The 18,617-nt window shown below is 33.4% G+C and overlaps 1 protein-coding gene across 1 annotated transcript in view; it reads left to right on the plus strand.

Moving 5' to 3' along the window:
• The window catches only part of FCHO2 (FCH and mu domain containing endocytic adaptor 2), a 116,100-nt gene that overhangs the window by 62,629 nt on the left and 34,854 nt on the right, over positions 1 to 18,617 (plus strand). Inside the window, exons 11-17 of the mRNA XM_019929868.3 lie at positions 2,570 to 2,594; positions 10,107 to 10,164; positions 10,439 to 10,614; positions 12,036 to 12,047; positions 12,391 to 12,415; positions 14,399 to 14,441; positions 16,642 to 16,736. Coding sequence (XP_019785427.1) covers positions 2,570 to 2,594; positions 10,107 to 10,164; positions 10,439 to 10,614; positions 12,036 to 12,047; positions 12,391 to 12,415; positions 14,399 to 14,441; positions 16,642 to 16,736 — 434 coding nt within the window. The remainder of the gene's footprint in view (positions 1 to 2,569; positions 2,595 to 10,106; positions 10,165 to 10,438; positions 10,615 to 12,035; positions 12,048 to 12,390; positions 12,416 to 14,398; positions 14,442 to 16,641; positions 16,737 to 18,617) is intronic.

The following is an 18,617-nucleotide window of genomic DNA, read 5'->3' on the forward strand; positions in this document are numbered from 1 at the left end:
TTTTTAAAAAATAAATTGGTATACAAAGAAATATAATTAGCATATAAGAATTAAACTAGTATTAGCTAAGTCAAGTTTTCTGCCTTGGCTATACATTAGAACTACCTGAGAAATTAAATATATCTATGCCAGGCCCTGCTTCAGACCCATTAAATCAGATTCTTGGGGCGGGAGGCCCAGCATAGTTTTTGTTTTGTTCTAAGCAGCCCGTGTGATTCTTAATATACACCTGGGGTTGAGAATCATTGAACTCTGTGATTAACTGGAGACAAATTGGAAATAAAGGAACTTTTCTTTGCTTAATTATTCAACCCATTTAGAATGAAGAGGCACTAATCAAAAGTCTTGAGTGATTTGTTGACCCAGTAACATTGACTGAAAATTTGTTTCAAGTCCCTACTTCTCTAGCATAATCAGCAGAACTCTCACGAGGTTTAATATTTTGATGGCCATTCGTATTTTCAACATAAGAGAACAATTTGTGCTTTGGGTGGTCTTGCCTCCTCCTGGTTATACGCTTATCATCTGAGTTTCTTGGAGTTTCTGCCATTCTGAATGTCTGTTTCTTTCCTCCTCCCTAGTTGTATTGATACTTGGTTTAACAAATTAAGACTATTTGCAAAGTGATTTATGCCTATAGCTACTGTCTCTTCTGCAGATGTCTTTTTTGAGCATTGTGAAGAGGGGTATTTTGCTAAGGGAATGGAACCTAATAGCTCTTTTATAACATTGGGAATTGAAGTCTGAACAATTGATTTGTAAGTAAATTTTTAAAATGTAGCCAGTTTATCTGTTAGTGGCTACATTATAAAGAGTTAAGATGTTTTTATAATTGATGGTTTTCACAGCTGTTCATTTAGGGAGCTTATAATATTTTTGTATATTCCATGTTTTTAAAATAGCTTTTCATGATCAGTAATTTCCCAGTATGATCATTAGGGCACTTGGATATTGGAATATTTTAACCAATAAGAATACTAGGTCAGAAAACTAATGCCTAAATCACTGCATCATTATTGCCTTCTTTCAACACTCCCTGGCAGGAAAAATGTTAGAATTCACTTTGCTTGAAATGTCTGAGGTTCTTGGCATGCTTCTTCTCATAGTCTGAAGGTTTTTGAAATGCCAGCAATTGTGGACAAGGGGTCCTGCTCAGAGCTTGGTCTTCCTGGGGCTTCATCTGCAGGTCTCATACTGCGCACTGTGAAGGCAAACAGATGAGTGCTTTACCACAAAGACTGGAGAGTTCTGGCTTAAAGCCAGAGAATAAATGGTTTGGAACTCTTATACTTACTTTTATATTTGAACTTTATCTTTTAAAAAAAGAAGAAAGAAATGTTCAAACATCTTAATTGATTTGATTCTGTACAGGGGTTGAATATTATTACAGTAGCTTTTCTGGATCATTTCCTCAGCGTATGCATAGGTTTTTTTTATATAATATTCCTTATAAGGAAGCTCTTTTTCAAAATTTGCAATTTTAAGTAGCTATAAAGACATGTGGGGTTTGCATTTACCCTGGTGCTCCCATTTGAATTAAGGGCAGAATAGTCATCTCCCTCTTTTTTCATTTTTTCAGTCTATTCCATCCTATACTTAACAAAGTTCTTTAATTTATAGATTTCCCTATATCTGGATTGATAGAGATTACCTGTATCTGGATTGATACAGATTACCTGTTTATCTTATATAATTTAGTATTAATTTAGTATTTTTTATTTTGTTCATTTGGCTCTTAAGGTGTACCTGTTATGTGTGTTTTCAGGCTGTTATTAAAGTGGCAGAATTTGATACTATATGTAATAACTGTCTCAAGCCAAAGAGTATACCTAATCCAATGCCTTTTAAATATGCTAATTTTTGTTTGTGAACTTCTTTTAGAATGTATACATATATATTCCTCTAAGCTTGTTCCTCATGGCTTCAATGCCTTTAATTTTATATATCTAGTGCTTTATTTGGTTAGTTGAGAAGGCTGGTCTTCTTTATGTTTTAGTTTTACATTTAAAATAATAGTTTTCAATAGATTATGTCCAAATTTGTATTTGCTTATCAGTGAAATGATAAAGTATCAGTGCTCAACTGCATATTACATTAGACTAACAACTATTCCAGCTGGAAGTCTAGCTACTCACCTAACATATTTGGAAAAAAGTGGTTTCACTTCTATATATACTAGCTTATGGAAAGTACCTCAAAGGAAATACGTTAAAATTTTTTTTTAACTTTCTCTACCTGAAGGATTAAAAGCCACTAGAAATCATAGGACTGACAGCTTCCTTGACATGACACGTGTATATTCATGGAAAAGAACTATTTTTGAAAGTAGTTTTACAAATATTTATAAGCTGTTTATTTTGTCTTGCAGTATCAGTATAGGGGAATGTCTTTGTTTGAATTTTAAAATCATTTGGTATATTTTAATATTCATGATTTGATTTCTCTAAATATTTTTATAGAGTTTAAATGAAAGTTATGTTTAAATACCAAGGCAAACACTTTTGATATAGTATATTTACCAGATAGTTCTAATAGTTGAATATGTCTGATATTTTGTTTGTTTTAATAGGGAATGCCCTGATGCAGATTCACTTGTAAGTAGATTTTACTTTGGTGTAAACAGTTTAGCTATTTTCATTAGGAAATACCCAACATATTTGGGTTGAGTTTGTTTACAAATCTTTCCAAGAAAAATACTAACCATGTTATTAGAAATTCCCTATTAAAATTATTTTACAAATGTATTTTTGGCTTTACATTGCCAGATGCTTTCCTATTAAATAGAAGGTATTTCTAACTACTTTTGAAAAGTGGACATTTTACTATTAAAATTGGAGTGGAGCCATAGCATATTGCTTTTTTCTTGGGAAATATGTCGGATTTCAAACCTGCCAACTTTATTTTAAAATGTGCTCTTACTAATTGATTCTTAGATCTATTAAAATACTACTATAACTGTTCATGTGTTTAAGGTTTGTTTAGGGGACTGTCATTTTAGAAAAAGTAGCAACAACCATGGTTAGTACTTTTCTGTGCTTTTTATTTTGTTTTGTTTTAAAGAAAGTTTGTTTATATTTCTTGTTTAAATATATTTCTTCATATATAATTAAAGAAGACATCAAATGGAGCTCCCTGTGGTTACAGTGAGAGAGTAGATTTACCAAATGATGGAAGTAGTGTGTAGACAGATATGTTTTACAGATTGGTCATTAAACACTGATCATGTTGGTAAGTGTAGTAGAGTCAGGCTGTCTCTTTTATTGTTCTTACTTGTGTAACTATTGTTTCTTTTGACTCCAAAACATTATGGTCTTTTACAGCATATTGGTGTACCAAAATAAAGAACTACATATTTTGTAAAACATTATGTTTTATGTTAATTAAGATAAAACTAGTATTTTTTTTCATATTTCAGCTTTAAAGTAAGAAAATTACTATTCATTAATAAATTTATAGTGAAAATAAGGAAACAGACTTCTGATGAGTTCTAGGCTTAAAATCATCAGTGTTTTTGGAGTTGTAACGTTTACCTTACCACTTGCATGTTTTGATACCCTTGGTTTACTAATTAATGAAAAAGTCAGCAGATGTGTTTGGGATTTACTTTAGTGTTCATCATGCATTTTATTTCTGAATTATTTATAGCATTTATTTGATTGCAGAATTGAATAAAAATTTTAATACTTCATGTTTTATATGCACTCCTTTAAATAAAATATTTAAAATTTTCTCAGTTAATTGATACTATTCTATAATGATCAATATTAAACAATTTTGAACTTCAGCCAGTATTTATCTGGAATTAGAAAAGGACTTTTAAAGAGGACACGAAATTCTACTGCTATATAAGAAATGATTGATAAATTTGACTGTATAGAAATGAAAAACTTACAGAATTAGAAAAAATACACCATAGAAGGAGTTGAATCACTAAATATAGTTGGGCAGAGTGTATTTGCAAGATGTTTAACAAGGGGCTAATTATTTTCCTTTGTAAAGTTTTGATACAAATTAGTTTAAAAGGTAAGCAAGCATCCTAGTAGGAAAAGGGCATTAAGATAAAAACAGGCAATTTTCATAAGAAGAAATAAAAGGTTGTAGTGAATAATCATAAATGTTGTTCAAAATAGTAGCCTAATTCTGATGCAGATTAGAATGAAATTACTATATTCACCTATCATATTGGCAGAAGTTTTGATACACTCATACTGTTGGTAGGAATGTAAATTGGTATAATCTGTCTTGTGGATAGTTGGCAGTATCTCCCAAATAAGAAATGTATATTCTTTTTGACTCTGCAATCCTGCTGCTAGGGCTTTACTGTTACTGCTATATTCACAAACTTTATGTGTGTGTGTGTATGCTTGACCAAGATATATGCTTATATAGAGGGGGAGGGAGAAAAGGTGGATAGGGATAGATGTTCATTTCAACATTGTCTATGTTAGCAAAAAATTGGAAACACTAAAGCATCCATTAAAATGGAGATTGGTTAAATTATTAAACATTCACTTGATGAAGAAATAGATGTTATAGATCTAGGTTGCTCGTGTCTGTTGAAATGGGAAGAACTTACTAAATAAAAGCAAATGTGATCTTTTAAGTAATTGTTTTTTAAAATAAATAAATGTGTGTCTATTATATGTATTCTCTTTTTTTTAAAAGAATGAGTTACAAGACACTGAATTGTGGTTACCTTTGAGGAGAAGGATTACAGTGGGGTCAGCAGGGAAAGGAGGCTTTCATTTTTTGTTGTTTCCTTTTATTTATGGCCTGTTTATGGCTAGTCTTACTGTTACTTAAACATCAACAGGCTACTTTGGTAGGGAAATTATCCATCATTTTCTGTTCCTTTTTTAAAAAGTCTGTGTATGTAATTTTAAAAAATTATTTTGAGTGACTACATCTTTTGAAAGTTGACCAAGGAAGTGTAAATCGCTCTCTTAGTTTTAACCAATTTCCTCTCTCCAAACTGAGACTGAGAGACATACCATTGATTTGCAAGCTCTATCCCAATATTTTGTTAAAGTTACTACCACCACTATCCACCAAAACTGCCTTTAAGATTGTTGGCTGAAGTTACATGCTCTTTTCTTCTTCTTGTACTGCTTTTGACTTAATGCTTTGCTCCAGCAGTATGGGGCCCTAATATAGAAACCATGGATTGAATGGACAAAGATGTAAACAGGTAATGTGTAAGTTTTTATTAATATCATGAATAGTTCTAGCATTGAAAAGCTGGTACAGTGAGAATCATTGCTTTTTTTTTTTTTTTTAAACACACACCAAAAAAGCGTTTTATTTTGAAATAATTGTTAATTTACAGAACATTACAGAGATAGTACAGAGCAGTCCCGTATACCTTTCATCTCGTTTCTCTTGATGGTAACATCTTGCAAAACTTTGGTACAGTTTTGTAACTAGGATATTGATACTCATACAGTCAAAATAGAACATTTCCATTAACCAAGGATCTTTTTTTTTTTTTTCTTTCACCTACTTAACCCTCTCCCAGTGCTCAAATCCCTGGAAGTCACTGATCTGTTTATCACCTCTATATGTTTGCCCTTTCCAGAATGTCGTATAAATGGGATCATACAGGATATAGCCTTTTCAGACTGGATTCCTTTACCAGCAATATTAAATATGCATTTAAGATTTATTCATATTGTTGCATGACTTGATTGTTCATTCCTTTTTTATCACTGAAGAGTATCCCATTGTATAGGTGTATCATAGTTTACTTATCCATTCACTTATTGAAGGATGTTTTGGTTGCTTCTTCTTTTAGGTGATTATGAATAAAGCAGCTTAATAACATTTGTGTGCAGGTTTTTGTGCGAAAATAAGTTTTCAGATCAACTGGGTAAATACCTAGGACTGTGATTGCTGGAAGGATCTTTCATTTTGATTGCTCCTTTTCAGTCACTTTTGTTCTGTTCCGCCCCCTCCCTACACACACACACACACACACACACACACACACACACACACACACACACACACACACACACACACACACACACCTCTGGCAACCACTAATCTTTTCTCGATTTCTATATATTTGTCATTTCAGGAATGTTATTTAAGTGGAATCATACTGTATGTAACCTTTTGAGATTGGCTTTTTTCGCTCAGCACCCTTTTCTAGAGATTATTCCAGGTTGTTGCATACATGAATAGTTCATTCCTTTTTATTGCTGAATAGTATTCCACGATGTAGGCATACCAAAATTTGTTCACCTATTGTGGGACGTTTAGTTGTTTCCAATTTTTGGCTGTTAGAAATAAGTTACTTTGAACAGTTGTGTACAGGTTTTTGTGTGGGCATAAGAAGGTCACTCGCGACACTGGTCACTTTCTTTCTGAAGTCTGTTTTATCTAATAGTAAGGTAGTCACTGTCTTTTATTTTTTAAATTAATGTTTGCATGGTATATTTTTTCTATCATTTTCCTTTCAACCTACCTATGTTGTTATGTTTGAAATGGGTTTTTCACGCGTAGCATATGGCCGGGTCATGTTTTTTTAATTCATTCTGCCAATCTGTCTTTTGTTATACATAGACCATTTATATTTAATGTAATTATTGACATGTTGGGGTTTGTCTGCCATTTTCTCTATTTGTTCCTCTCTCTCTCTTTCCCTCTCAGAATATTGTTTTATTTTTCCTGCCTTTCTGTGGGTTATTTGAACCTTTTTTAGAATTTGATTTATTTATAGGGTTTTTTTTGTTTTTTTGAGTATATAACTTTGTATATCTTTTTAGATAGTTGCTGTGGGTCACTCTCCAGTAACTTCAGATAGTTGTTTATGTTTATTTTGACCAGAGTTTATAGATGTAATCTGCAGGAGGTTGATTCAAAAGCAGTTTATTTGGTCTTACAGAAAACAGCTCAGTATTATTTTAAATTAGTACAACATATAGTATAGTGTACTGTAAACAAATTTAAAAATAGTGTCAGTAGCAGATCCCAGATAGAATCTCTAGGAGAGGGACTTCCCTGGTGGTCCAGTGGTTAAGACACTGTGCTTCCACTGCACGGGGCATGGGTTTGATCCCTGGTCAGGGAACTAACACCCTGCATACTACTTGGCGTGGCCAAAATGAAAAGAACCTCTAGGAGATTAAATATCTGGTATGTTCTAGGGTACCAGGAATAGGAAGAAAGTATTTTGAAAAAAACTTTTTTTATTCTGATTTCTAATGGTTTCTTTATTTTATTTTTTAATTAATTAATTAATTTTTGGCTGCATTGGGTCTTTGTTGCTGTGCGCAGGCTTTCTCTAGTTGTGAGTGGGGGCTACTCTTTGTTGCGGTGCGAGGGCTTCTCACTGAGGTGGCTTCTCTTGTTGTGCAGCACGGGCTCTAGGAGCATGGGCTCAGTAGTTGTGGCACGTGGGCTCAGTAGTTGTGGCTCACGGGCTCTAGAGCACAGGCTCAGTAGTTGTGGCACACAGGCTTAGTTGCTCTGCGGCATGTGGGCTCTTCCCAGACCAGGGCTCAAACCCGTGTCCCCTGCATTGGCAGGCGGATTCTTAAGCACTGCACCACCAGGGAAGTCCCCAGTTTCTTTATTTTTTAACTATTTTAAAGTATTATTTGCATATTAGTAAGCAGCATATAGAACTCAAAGAAAGTGCTCTACTTCTAGGGTCATAACTACATCACTTGTCATCTTTTTATCTATGGAATCTGTTCTTTACCCTATATTAGATATTTCACTTCTAAACTTTAACCCAGTCTGTTAACTCACTGCTAACTACGTTAGACTGTTTATTCAGCTTGGAAACTATAACTATGTAAACCTTATGCTGTGCCTGTCAGGTTAGCATTCCTTCATATTTCTCTTGCTGAGCTTTAGCAAGTGATTGGAGGAAGAATGGGAAACTCTAGGAGTAGAATGATACTAGCTGCCCAGTTATATCCAACTGGTACACCCTGTCTTTTCTTGGCAGTTCTTTTTCTCCCCCATTTAAAAAATGTTTTTATTTAGAAATATGTTGTAACGTACAAAGAAATACAAGAATAAAATAGTATAAAGAACACTTGTATACCTTTAACTTTTTACTACATTTGCTTTAACAGTTCCATTCTCCCTGCGTATGTGCATGTGTTTGTGTGTATATTTTTTTCTGATCCATTTGAGCATAAATTTTATATTCTCTTACTTAACCACAAAAGCATTTTTAGAGAAGTGTCCCTTCTGTATCCCTTCTGCTCCACCACCCTTCCTTCTTAGGTAACCAGCTTTATTGTGTTCTGATTTATCTTTGCAGTGTTTTTTGTTTTTAATTTTTTTTCATAAAGATAGCAGATATCTAACGGTTTTTAAATTTCCCCTTCTTTCTTACTTAAAAGGTAGTATACTATATATATTCTTTTGTACTTGGCTTTTTTCAGTTAGCAGTATTTCCTGGAAGTCACTTCATTATCAGTTCATGGAAACTTTTCTCTCTTTTTTTTTTTTAAATAGCTGCATAGTACTTCACTTTGTGTATGCACCATAGTTTATTCAGCTATGCTTGGACATTTAGTATTTTCCAATAATTTTGAGTTACAAATAATCTCTGGTGAATAACCTTGTTGCATATGTACTTTTTAATTCTTGGGGGCATATCTTCAGAGTAAATTCCTAGAAAAGGAACTCCTGGGTAGAAGGGTAAACACGTAAATTTTTTGTTAGATATTGCTAAATTTACCTCTGTAGGAATTGTACTATTTTGTATGTATATCAATAAAGTATAAGAATACATTTCCTCACAGCTTTGCCAACAGAGTATATTTTTTAACTTGAGTTTTTGCGAGTCTCATGGAAAAGAGGTGGTATTTTAGTATAGTTTAAATTTTCTTGGTAGTCTTTTTGTTTTGTTTTGTTCTTTGTTTTTTGCTGTACGCGGGCCTCTCACTGTTGTGGCCTCTCCCGTTGCGGAGCACAGGCTCCGGACGCGCAGGCTCAGCGGCCATGGCTCACGGGCCCAGCCGCTCCGCAGCATGTGGGATCTTCCCGGACCGGGACACGAACCTGTGTGCCCTGCATCGGCAGGCGGACTCTCAACCACTGTGCCACCAGGGAAGCCCCTTGGTAGTCTTTTATTTCTGTTTTTTTGTTCTCTCTATATATATTTTTTAATTAATTTATTTATTTTTGGCTGTGTTGGGTCTTTGTTCCTGTGCATGGGCTTTCTCTAGTTGCAGCAAGCAGGGCTACTCTTTCACACTGTGGTGGCTTCTCTTGCTGCGGAGAACGGGCTCGAGGCGTGTGGGCTTCAGTAGTTGCAGCATGTGGGCTCAGTAGGTGTGGCATGCAGGCTCTAGAGCGCAGGCTCAGTCGTTGTGGCGCACGGGCTTAGTTGCTCCGCAGCGTGTGGGATCTTCCAGGACCAGGGCTCAAACCCGTGTCCCCTGCATTGGCAGGCGGATTCTTAACCCCTGCATCACCAGAGAAGTCCCTGTTCTATATTTTTTTTGTTTTTTGTTTTTGTTTTTGTTTTTGCGGTACACGGGCCTCTCACTGTTGTGGCCTCTCCCGTTGCGGAGCACAGGCTCCGGACGCGCAGGCTCAGCGGCCATGGCTCACAGGCCCAGCCGCTCCGCGGCATGTGGGATCTTCCCGGACCAGGGCACGAACGCGTGTCCCCTGCATCGGCAGGCGGACTCTCAACCACTGCGCCACCAGGGAAGCCCTGTTCTATATTTTTGATATGTTTTTCCATTTACTTAAGCTGTCAGTCCTCTGGTTTTACCACCTCTCTTCCCTGGATGCATACAATGTTTTGCTTTTATTTCTTCACTTTGAAGATTTAGGTAAAAATTTGGTTATTCACAGAACTGCTGGCATGCCTAGCCAAACACCTATTCTCTTCCTTTCAGTGTTTATCCTGTTTGTTTTGCAGTGCTTTTCTCTTTCAGACGTCTGAAGCGTGGAGTGTCATTTGAAGCTAATTATCTAAAAACACATAATTTCCCAGTGTTAATAATTTTGTTAATCTGTGATATTTGATAAATGATAAAGCTCCTCGGTAATAGTTAAGGCTGTTTTGCTAACCTTTAATGTTTTTGCAGTCGGAGGCATTGTTACAGTAAAGTTTTTCTTCTTACCCATAGAACATTCCTGATGTGGATGAAGAAGGCTATAGTATAAAACCAGAAACAAATCAGAATGATATCCTTTCATCATCTGGATAGTCTTATGGATTAAGTAGACAGTTAAAACAAAATAATCTATTATTTAATAAAGACTCTTCAAATTTTTAATTAATTGTAATAAAATGTGCCTCTGTGATCTTTATTTGACATGCTATGAATAAAAGTTAGTAGTTACATTTCTGATAAAGTCCATCTTATCTCAGAGTTTTTTTGTTCCTTTTTATAAATGTGTGAAAAACTGGTTGTGCATTAAGATAATTTAAAAACTCAATTCTTTAACTGATACTCACATACCAAAGAGAACCATTTCTACTCATCTAGTGATTCTGATTCTGAAGATGAAGAACCAAAGAAGTATCGGATAGAAATCAAACCTATGCATCCGAATAACTCACATCACACAATGGCTTCCTTGGATGAATTAAAAGTATCTATAGGAAATATAACGCTCTCCCCAGCAATATCTGTAAGTAAGAAAATAAGCAAGTTTGCACTCATTATACAGAAGCCTTTGGGGTTTTGTTTTTTGGTTTTTTAACCTCATCTACCTGCATCTGATTAATTTTAGGACTAACGAAAATTAAAACATCACATAGTAAATAGTTAAGCATGTTGGCTGAGGAAATACTTATAATTTTTTCAGCTTTATTGAGGTACACAGTTTATAATTTTTATACAGGCAGATGAATTTTTGAGTTTGGTTTAGTTTTGCTTCCTTTTGAATGTGTTTTAAACAAAAATGTGGAAAATGCACTATTTCTGCCATTTGATGTATTTTATAAATAGTGCTGTATGTCTCAGGCAGAGTTTTGTGAACTACAGTATTAACCTTTTCCTCATCTAATGTTAAAGTTTTTCATCCATTTTTTTGGTGAACTTTATGTAAAAGGAATTCCATAAAAATCAATTTCAAGTGAAATTAAATTATATCTTTGCTTTTTTTTTTCTGTCACTGTAATTAATGGTTGTTTTTCCATACTTTTCATACAGGAAAAGGCAAATAAGAATTCTTAGTGGTAGTGGTTAATTCCTCAATTCTGAGATACTAAACTTGATAGCTTTTGAGGGAGAAAAAAATCACTGTAATCTTTCTATCGATGCCATACTCTTAAATTTAGAAATGTTAAATTATGGGAAAAAAGCATGTCTTAGAATGTCAGTTTAGTTTATCTGCACATACTTATTGTAGCTGATGGAGAATAAAAGTTCTCATCATTTTGTATTTTATTTAATTACATATTTTAAGTAGACTTTATGTATTTGTTTAGAAAAAGTGTTTTTCTCCCAGTCATACACTTGTTGAATTTGAGAACTTTTTTCCATCAAGTTTCTGAAGTGAGGTTTTATTCTACCATTACTATTTAACATTAATGCCAAGATTAAATTATGGTTTATATTTGAAGTAGGAAGTTGTGAAGCCATTAAACATTTTTTATTGTGTAAAGAGCATAACTAATTTAAAATATATATGTAAATAAATAAAAGCCTAGAGGACATATATATATCAAAATGTTAAGCATCTGTCTTTGGGTAGTAAGATAATTGATGCTTTGTGCTCTCTTCTATTTTTTTTAAAAAAGTAAACGTGTTAACTTCATACTCAGAAAATAAATAATAATCAGAAAATTTTTAATTGTTAATATTTGAAAAGAGGGGTCTTGAGAGTATATTTTGTTGCCCAGTTTGCTTATCTAGCTTAAGTTGTCTTTCCCTCCAACAGTGTATGTGTTTTAAGGTATATAGATTTTATCAATAGACATGATTAAGACATGATTATTAGAGCTTAGAGCAAGGAAATATATTTTAAATTCTAAAGCAAATACTATGTTTTTCTTTTTCCTTTTTTTTAAACACTATGTTTTTCTTTTTCCTTCCATGTACTACTAGAGACACAGCCCAGTAAGTGCAAGATTTTATATTTTTACCTATTGACTTAAAAAGAAATTGTATATTTGAACATTGATTTTCAAAATATTTGTGTTTTTAAATTAGCAAGTCATAGTATGTTGCTGTAGATACTGGTATTTTAAAGCATTTTATTGAATGATTTAAAGGTACCTGTATTACTTTTTGACTACAAAAAAGTTTTTTCTGTAATCTTTTTATGTAAATACAGTTTATAATTGAGCAGGTATATTAAAAACTTAAAATTATGTTCCCAGGATTAACATTTTATCAAATATTTTATTACTGCATTAAATTATTTGTTTAATGATACTTAGTTTTTGCATTTCTATTTTAGGTGCAGATGAATCGGAATTCATCTAGTAAGTTTGACATTTAAATTGGTTATTTAAGTCTATTAAAATTTATCAGGGAATTTGCTAAGCTTGTAGCCTAACATATGTAGTTGTAGAAATGGTTTTTTTTCATCATGAGCCATAATGACAGACTAGAAGGATACTTGTTTTGCAACAGAAGACAACTTATCTATACTATTTCTTTTAGTTTTGAGATATGCTTTAAACTTGAATACGTGGCTACAACGTTTTTCAGAAATCAACAAAGCCAAAGAGCAGCTTCTGATTAAGCACGTAAAACTGTTTAATTAGCATAACTCATCCTCATGAGCCAGAAGGCACTTTTTTTTTTTAATATTTATTTATTTATTTGGCTGAGCCAGGTCTTAGTTGTGGCATGCAGGGTCTTCGTTGTGTCGTGTGGGATCTTTAGTTGTGGCATACAAACCCTTAGTTGCGGCATGTGGGATATAGTTCCCTGACCAGGGATTGAACCTGGGCCCCCTGCATTGGGAGCACAGAGTCTTAGTCACTGGACCACCAGGGAAGTCCCCAGAAAGATGAGTTTTAGCTTGATCTATTTTTAAGTCGTATCACAATTGCAACTTCTAGTATAAGATTTTTAGTACAGTAACTCAAATTATACTAAAAATGTTTTTGGGGTGTTAACACCATTTGCAGAATCATGTATTAAACATAACAAGAGTTGTGGGGAAAATAGAGTTGAGGCAGCCCACACAAAAGCTATGCAATTTTGTGAACACAGTGCTTGATAAAAACCATGACATCAATTGTAATTAAAAATTCTAGCACAATTAAAAAGACCTATTAAATTCATAATAAATACCAAACTAAAAGTAGGCTTTTACTTTCAGAACATAAATGGTAAGTAGCTTGATGATAAGGGGATGTGAGGAAAATGCGTATAAAAGGGGGCCACTGAGTTATCAAGATGAGGGCAAAATGCAAAAAGATGACAAACACCACAGTAAGCACCATGAGGCAAAACAAACAGCTGAAATGAGCCAAATGGGAGAATGTGATGTGAATGGGCATTATGTACACTGTTGTATTCCTCATAGTTCGCTGCAATTACCCATGTTGATGTATTTTGCATTCATCAGCTATTGCTTGGTGATGCAAAACATTAAGGTGCAATGAAAATTGCTTACTAACCAGCAGGACTTTTGTATTACTGATGCTGTTCCTCCATGTACCAATTGCTTATGAAATGATTCATGTTATAAATGCAGAAGGTAGCAAAATAGACTACCTTATAAAGAGACCTTTGTTGTTATAAAAATTTTATTTTTCAAAATAGGGTGTCCTTCAAGAATTAATAACTACTTTTGGTCAATAAAATAATCATTAATAATATCATCAGAACTTGAAAAATGCTTTCATGATGCATCAGTTAAAATTCTTGAGTTATTACATACATTATTTAAATACATAAGTATTTAAACATTTGTTCTGATTTTTAAAGTTGTAGCCCCTGTTTTTTTTTATGAACAGCAGTTTAATGAATAGTTGACTATTCATTAGTTGACTTAAGTTGTTTCTTATCAAAGATATTAGAAGAAATGAATATTTAACAGAAATTCAGCTATTTTTTTTTAATTTTTTTTTTTGCGGTATGCGGGCTTCTCACTGTTGTGGCCTCTCCCGTTGCGGAGCACAGGCTCCGGACGCGCAGGCTCACGGCCATGGCTCACGGGCCCAGCCGCTCCACGGCATGTGGGATCCTCCCGGACCGGGGCACGAACCCGTGTCCCCTGCATCGGCAGGATGACTCTCAACCACTGTGCCACCAGGGAGGCCCTATTTTTATATTTTTAAGCATGGTAGAAGACTTGTTAAAGGCTTATTTTCCTTTTCTTCATAATTGTTTATATATGTTATTAATGCCAGAATTTAAAAATTGATGTATGTGTAGTAGTTCTCCTTACATTAAAATATTTTATTACTCAGATTATTAATTTTTTCATAATATTTCAACTTTTTAATTAGGTGAAGAGTTAACAAAATCAAAGCCATCTGCTGCATCCAATGAGTAAGTTCCATGTTAAAAATTTTTTTTAAATAGACTTTATTTTTTAGAGAAATTTAAGTTCACAGCAAAACTGAGTGGAAGGTATGGAGATTTTTACATATACATTTAGCCTCTACATATGCCAAACCTTCCCCACTATCAGAATCCCCCACCAGAGTAGCACATTTGCTTCACTGACACATCATTGTCACCCAAAGTCCATGGTTTACATTAGGATTAACCCTTGGTGTTGTATATCCTATGAGTTTTGACAAACGGATATTGATATGTGTCCACCATTATAGTATCATACAGAATAATTTCACTGCCCTAAAAATCCTGTGTCCTCCACCTATTTATTATTCCCTCCCCACTACATTTAAATTTTAAGTATCCTTCGTTGTATTATCTCTGTAGTTTTAATTCCAGTATACTGTTTTTAATCATCCTGTTTCCTAAGCTGTGAAACATCATATAGAGTTTTTAGAAGTTTTAAATTATTTTCTCATTTGACAGCATTTCTTTCTATGATAATTTGTAAAAAATCCATTCAGCTGTATTTGGCCTTAGTGTCCTCACTGCTTCTAAATAAATGATAGTATCCCAAATTCATACATGTCTATATTTCAGCTAGTTATTCACATGGAAATTCTCTCAGTTTTCCTTCAATTTTGTCTGTGACCTTGTAAAATAGACTGTATACTTTATGAACCTTTTCAACTTAATTGAAAAAGGAGAGGTCTAGAAGACATGTTGCCATGTTCTTCTTAAAAAGAGAAAAATATTTTAAGCCAGTGTTGCATGGGTCCTTTTTCACTTCTGTATTTATTAACAAGAATACTTTATTTTAATGTTTTTTGTATGAGTAAAAGTAGCCTTAACTAAATGAATAGTTTAAAATGGAAACTTTGAAAGCTAAGCACTAATCGAGCAGAGTGGAGGTGTTCATTTGATTTATCATTTTTAAAGATAAGTTTAGTGTTTTAAGACTTTGTTTTTAGGAATCATTTATACAGTTGTGATTCTATACTTTATCGTAAGTGTGCTTCCATGTGGGTGCATGTTGAGATACTAGATATGTGCTTATAGGTAATTGTAATATTTTCATTATAGTGGGCCTGTTTTCTAGGATTTCTAAAAAATATTTTAAATAATGGTAGTTTGATACATTAGATTATTCTTAAATGGGGATTTTCTTTTTTTATACCATAAATATGTACAATTTTTATTTGTCAAACATACCTCAATAAAGTTGGGGCAGTTAACTTGAAAAAAAGACGGGGTGGCAAAGGTCAGGTCCTCAAGATCCTAGAAATTAAGCATCCTAAAAGGGTATATGACTAAGATGGAAAAGAGAAACATTTATGTTTGCATTAAAGAGCCAAGAGTTGAATCCTGAGAGTAACTAGTTTGAAGGATTCCAAGAGGTCAGTGGAAGAAAATCTTTGGTTACGCAGCACATTGAGTTTTTTGAAATGAGAATGTTCATGCTCTTGATTTTGTCCATAGTCTTGGTAACCTCTCATAAAGAGACATGTATGACCCATACATTTTGCTGGCCAACCTTAGTAGCCCACGTAGTGGATTACCTAGGGAGAATTCCTCCTATGCATGATCTACTGCAGTGATCAGATCTTTGAAGTTTGTATAGAGTCGTTTATATACATGGAGCTTAAGCCACCATCCTGTACTTAAAAAGTACTTTGAAAAAAATCCTTTACCCTTTTTCTTCATCTTTGATAATAAGTATGGCCTTATAAAAATTCTATCTGATTTCATATCACTTCAGAAATTATCTATCCAAGACTGGGCTCCAGATGTGAATTAGCACATCTGATAGTGCCACAGAATTAATTAGCTGTGTGTCCTTAGGCAGCTTATATAGACTCTCCATGCTGCTTTTCATTTGTAAAACTGAAATTATTTCTATTCTGACAGCCCCTACGTTTATTAGAATATAACAAGGTTTAATCAGTGGGGATTAATCTACTCTCCTTTGCGAACTTAATGTTATTGTGGGTTCTGCTTATAGCAGTTAACAAGTATCAGTTTATTAAACCTGCTAATTAAGTTCTTCACATATTCAATCATATGTGAAGCACAATGTCCAACTCTTTAATCATATATATTGAGCTTTCTATGAAATAAAGATAAGTTACTATATTTTATACTAATAAAATACTCATTTGCTAAAATCCTTATTTTTAAAATGTTATGGTAGGAAAGGGACCAGTGATTTACTTGCTTGGGACCCCCTGTTTGGACCATCTCTTGATTCATCTTCTTCAACTTCACTAACTTCATCATCATCATCAGGTAAACATATATATATATATATTTTTTTCTTTGTAACTGTAAAGGAATGCAGTAGTTACTTTTTTCTAATTGATTTATCCATTACTTGTATGTTGTACTTAATGATCAAAAATTTAACTTGTCCTCTGATCATATTGCCATATAAAAGTGATTTTATACTGATTTTGTTAACTTACCTTAAAGACCATATGGCTTAAACAATAAAAATTCATCAAACACCAACTTTTTTCCCTTAATATATTTATTTCTAGGCATCATTCCTATATCAATGCCCAAATAATAATTTTTATTATTCAACTTCATAGATGTGCGTTAATACAACCAGTCCATTCTGGATGGACATTCAGGTTGCATCTAGTTTTTAGTATTATGGACATCCATAGATACAGCAGATTTTGTGCACATCTCATATCCTTATAATAATTTATTAATACAAGATTTATGAGTCACAAGATATGCCCATTGTTACTTTTTGCCAAACTGCTTTCCAGAAAGGCTTTAGCACTTCCCAACATGAAATAACTTTATGAATGTGTTTTAGTTGTTCTTTTGGCAAGAATATATTAAATTTTTCTTTTCTTCAAAATATGAAATCCCACTAGTCAACCATCAAAGCATGTTTAATAAAACTGCTTGTTCAAAAAATGAAAATAAAATCACTTTAAGTTGATCTTAGCCGCCTTGGGGATTTCAGAAATGCCGTGCAGTACTTGGGGTTAAGGGAATGCTTGAATGTTGGGGAGAGAACTTGAATTGAGTTCTTGCTGTCTCTTTGCTGGGATATATGCACGTTCTGTTTGATTTCATCTCATTAACTGCTGCATGAAGTCCTTTTTATTGCCCCTGTTTTATAAATAGAAAAAGTAAAGCTGAGAGAGATCAGGAACTTCTCTAACACCACATAACTAGGAAATGAAGCATGGATTCAAACCTGGATCTTACTAATTCCAAAATCTTTGTTCAATTCGTCATACTCTGGCAGATTAACAAAACAATAAGCCATGTTGAAACATTTTACTCTTAATAATAAAATAAACACTAGTATCTAAAATTGGACTGTTTACAAACTAATGTTTTAAAAAGAAATTATAAGTGGATTTTAGGCAACCTTAACCTGAAACAATTAGGAGTTTTGAACAGCAAGGAGCAGTCATTAGGTAATTGCACATATTCTGAAGTGGCATTATAGCCTTTCTCAATTGGCATTTGTTTACTATTTAGTTTTAGGAAACTAATCTTACTAATAGATTTTATAAGTAAAATAATTGTATAGGAAAAACTGAAGTTGTATTAAGGTCTCTTTTTTTGTTTAGTAAAAATGTCAGAATACTGTTTTGTTCTGTTTTTAGAATGGAGAAGGTCCTAATTTTAATTTTGATAATATTCTTTTATGAATTGGTTTTATTAATCTTTAGTAAAAATTTTCACTTTATCACAGAAGTTTTAGTTATATAGAAATTTCTTCATAACTCCACCCTTTGTTTCTATTTTCTTTAGCACAATCTCCTTTTCAAAAAAGTGCTCTCTTTTCCTCTTGCTACCTATCTAAAGAATGTTTTGCCCATATCACTTTCAACTTCAGGTAAAAAAATGATAGTTTCATTTAGTTGTCATTTGATGTTTAGTAGGTAGGGAATGATAAAACTTTCTCTTTTTTTTTGCTTATTTTAAAATTTATTTTGCTATGCCTTTTAAAAACTTCCTATTAAGTCTAAAAATGTCAGATTATTTTGCCCTTCAAAGGATGTTAGTGATGTTGAAAAGAGACATTCTGCTGTGTGGTAATTATTATTAAGTCTTCACTTGGACAGAATATAATTATTGATAAAACTGATGAATACATTATGATGATTCTCCTGTTTTGTAAGACTGGCCCTAAGT

This window comes from Tursiops truncatus, chromosome 3 (genome assembly GCF_011762595.2).
Source record: "Tursiops truncatus isolate mTurTru1 chromosome 3, mTurTru1.mat.Y, whole genome shotgun sequence".
Classification (NCBI taxonomy): Eukaryota; Metazoa; Chordata; class Mammalia; order Artiodactyla; family Delphinidae; genus Tursiops; species Tursiops truncatus.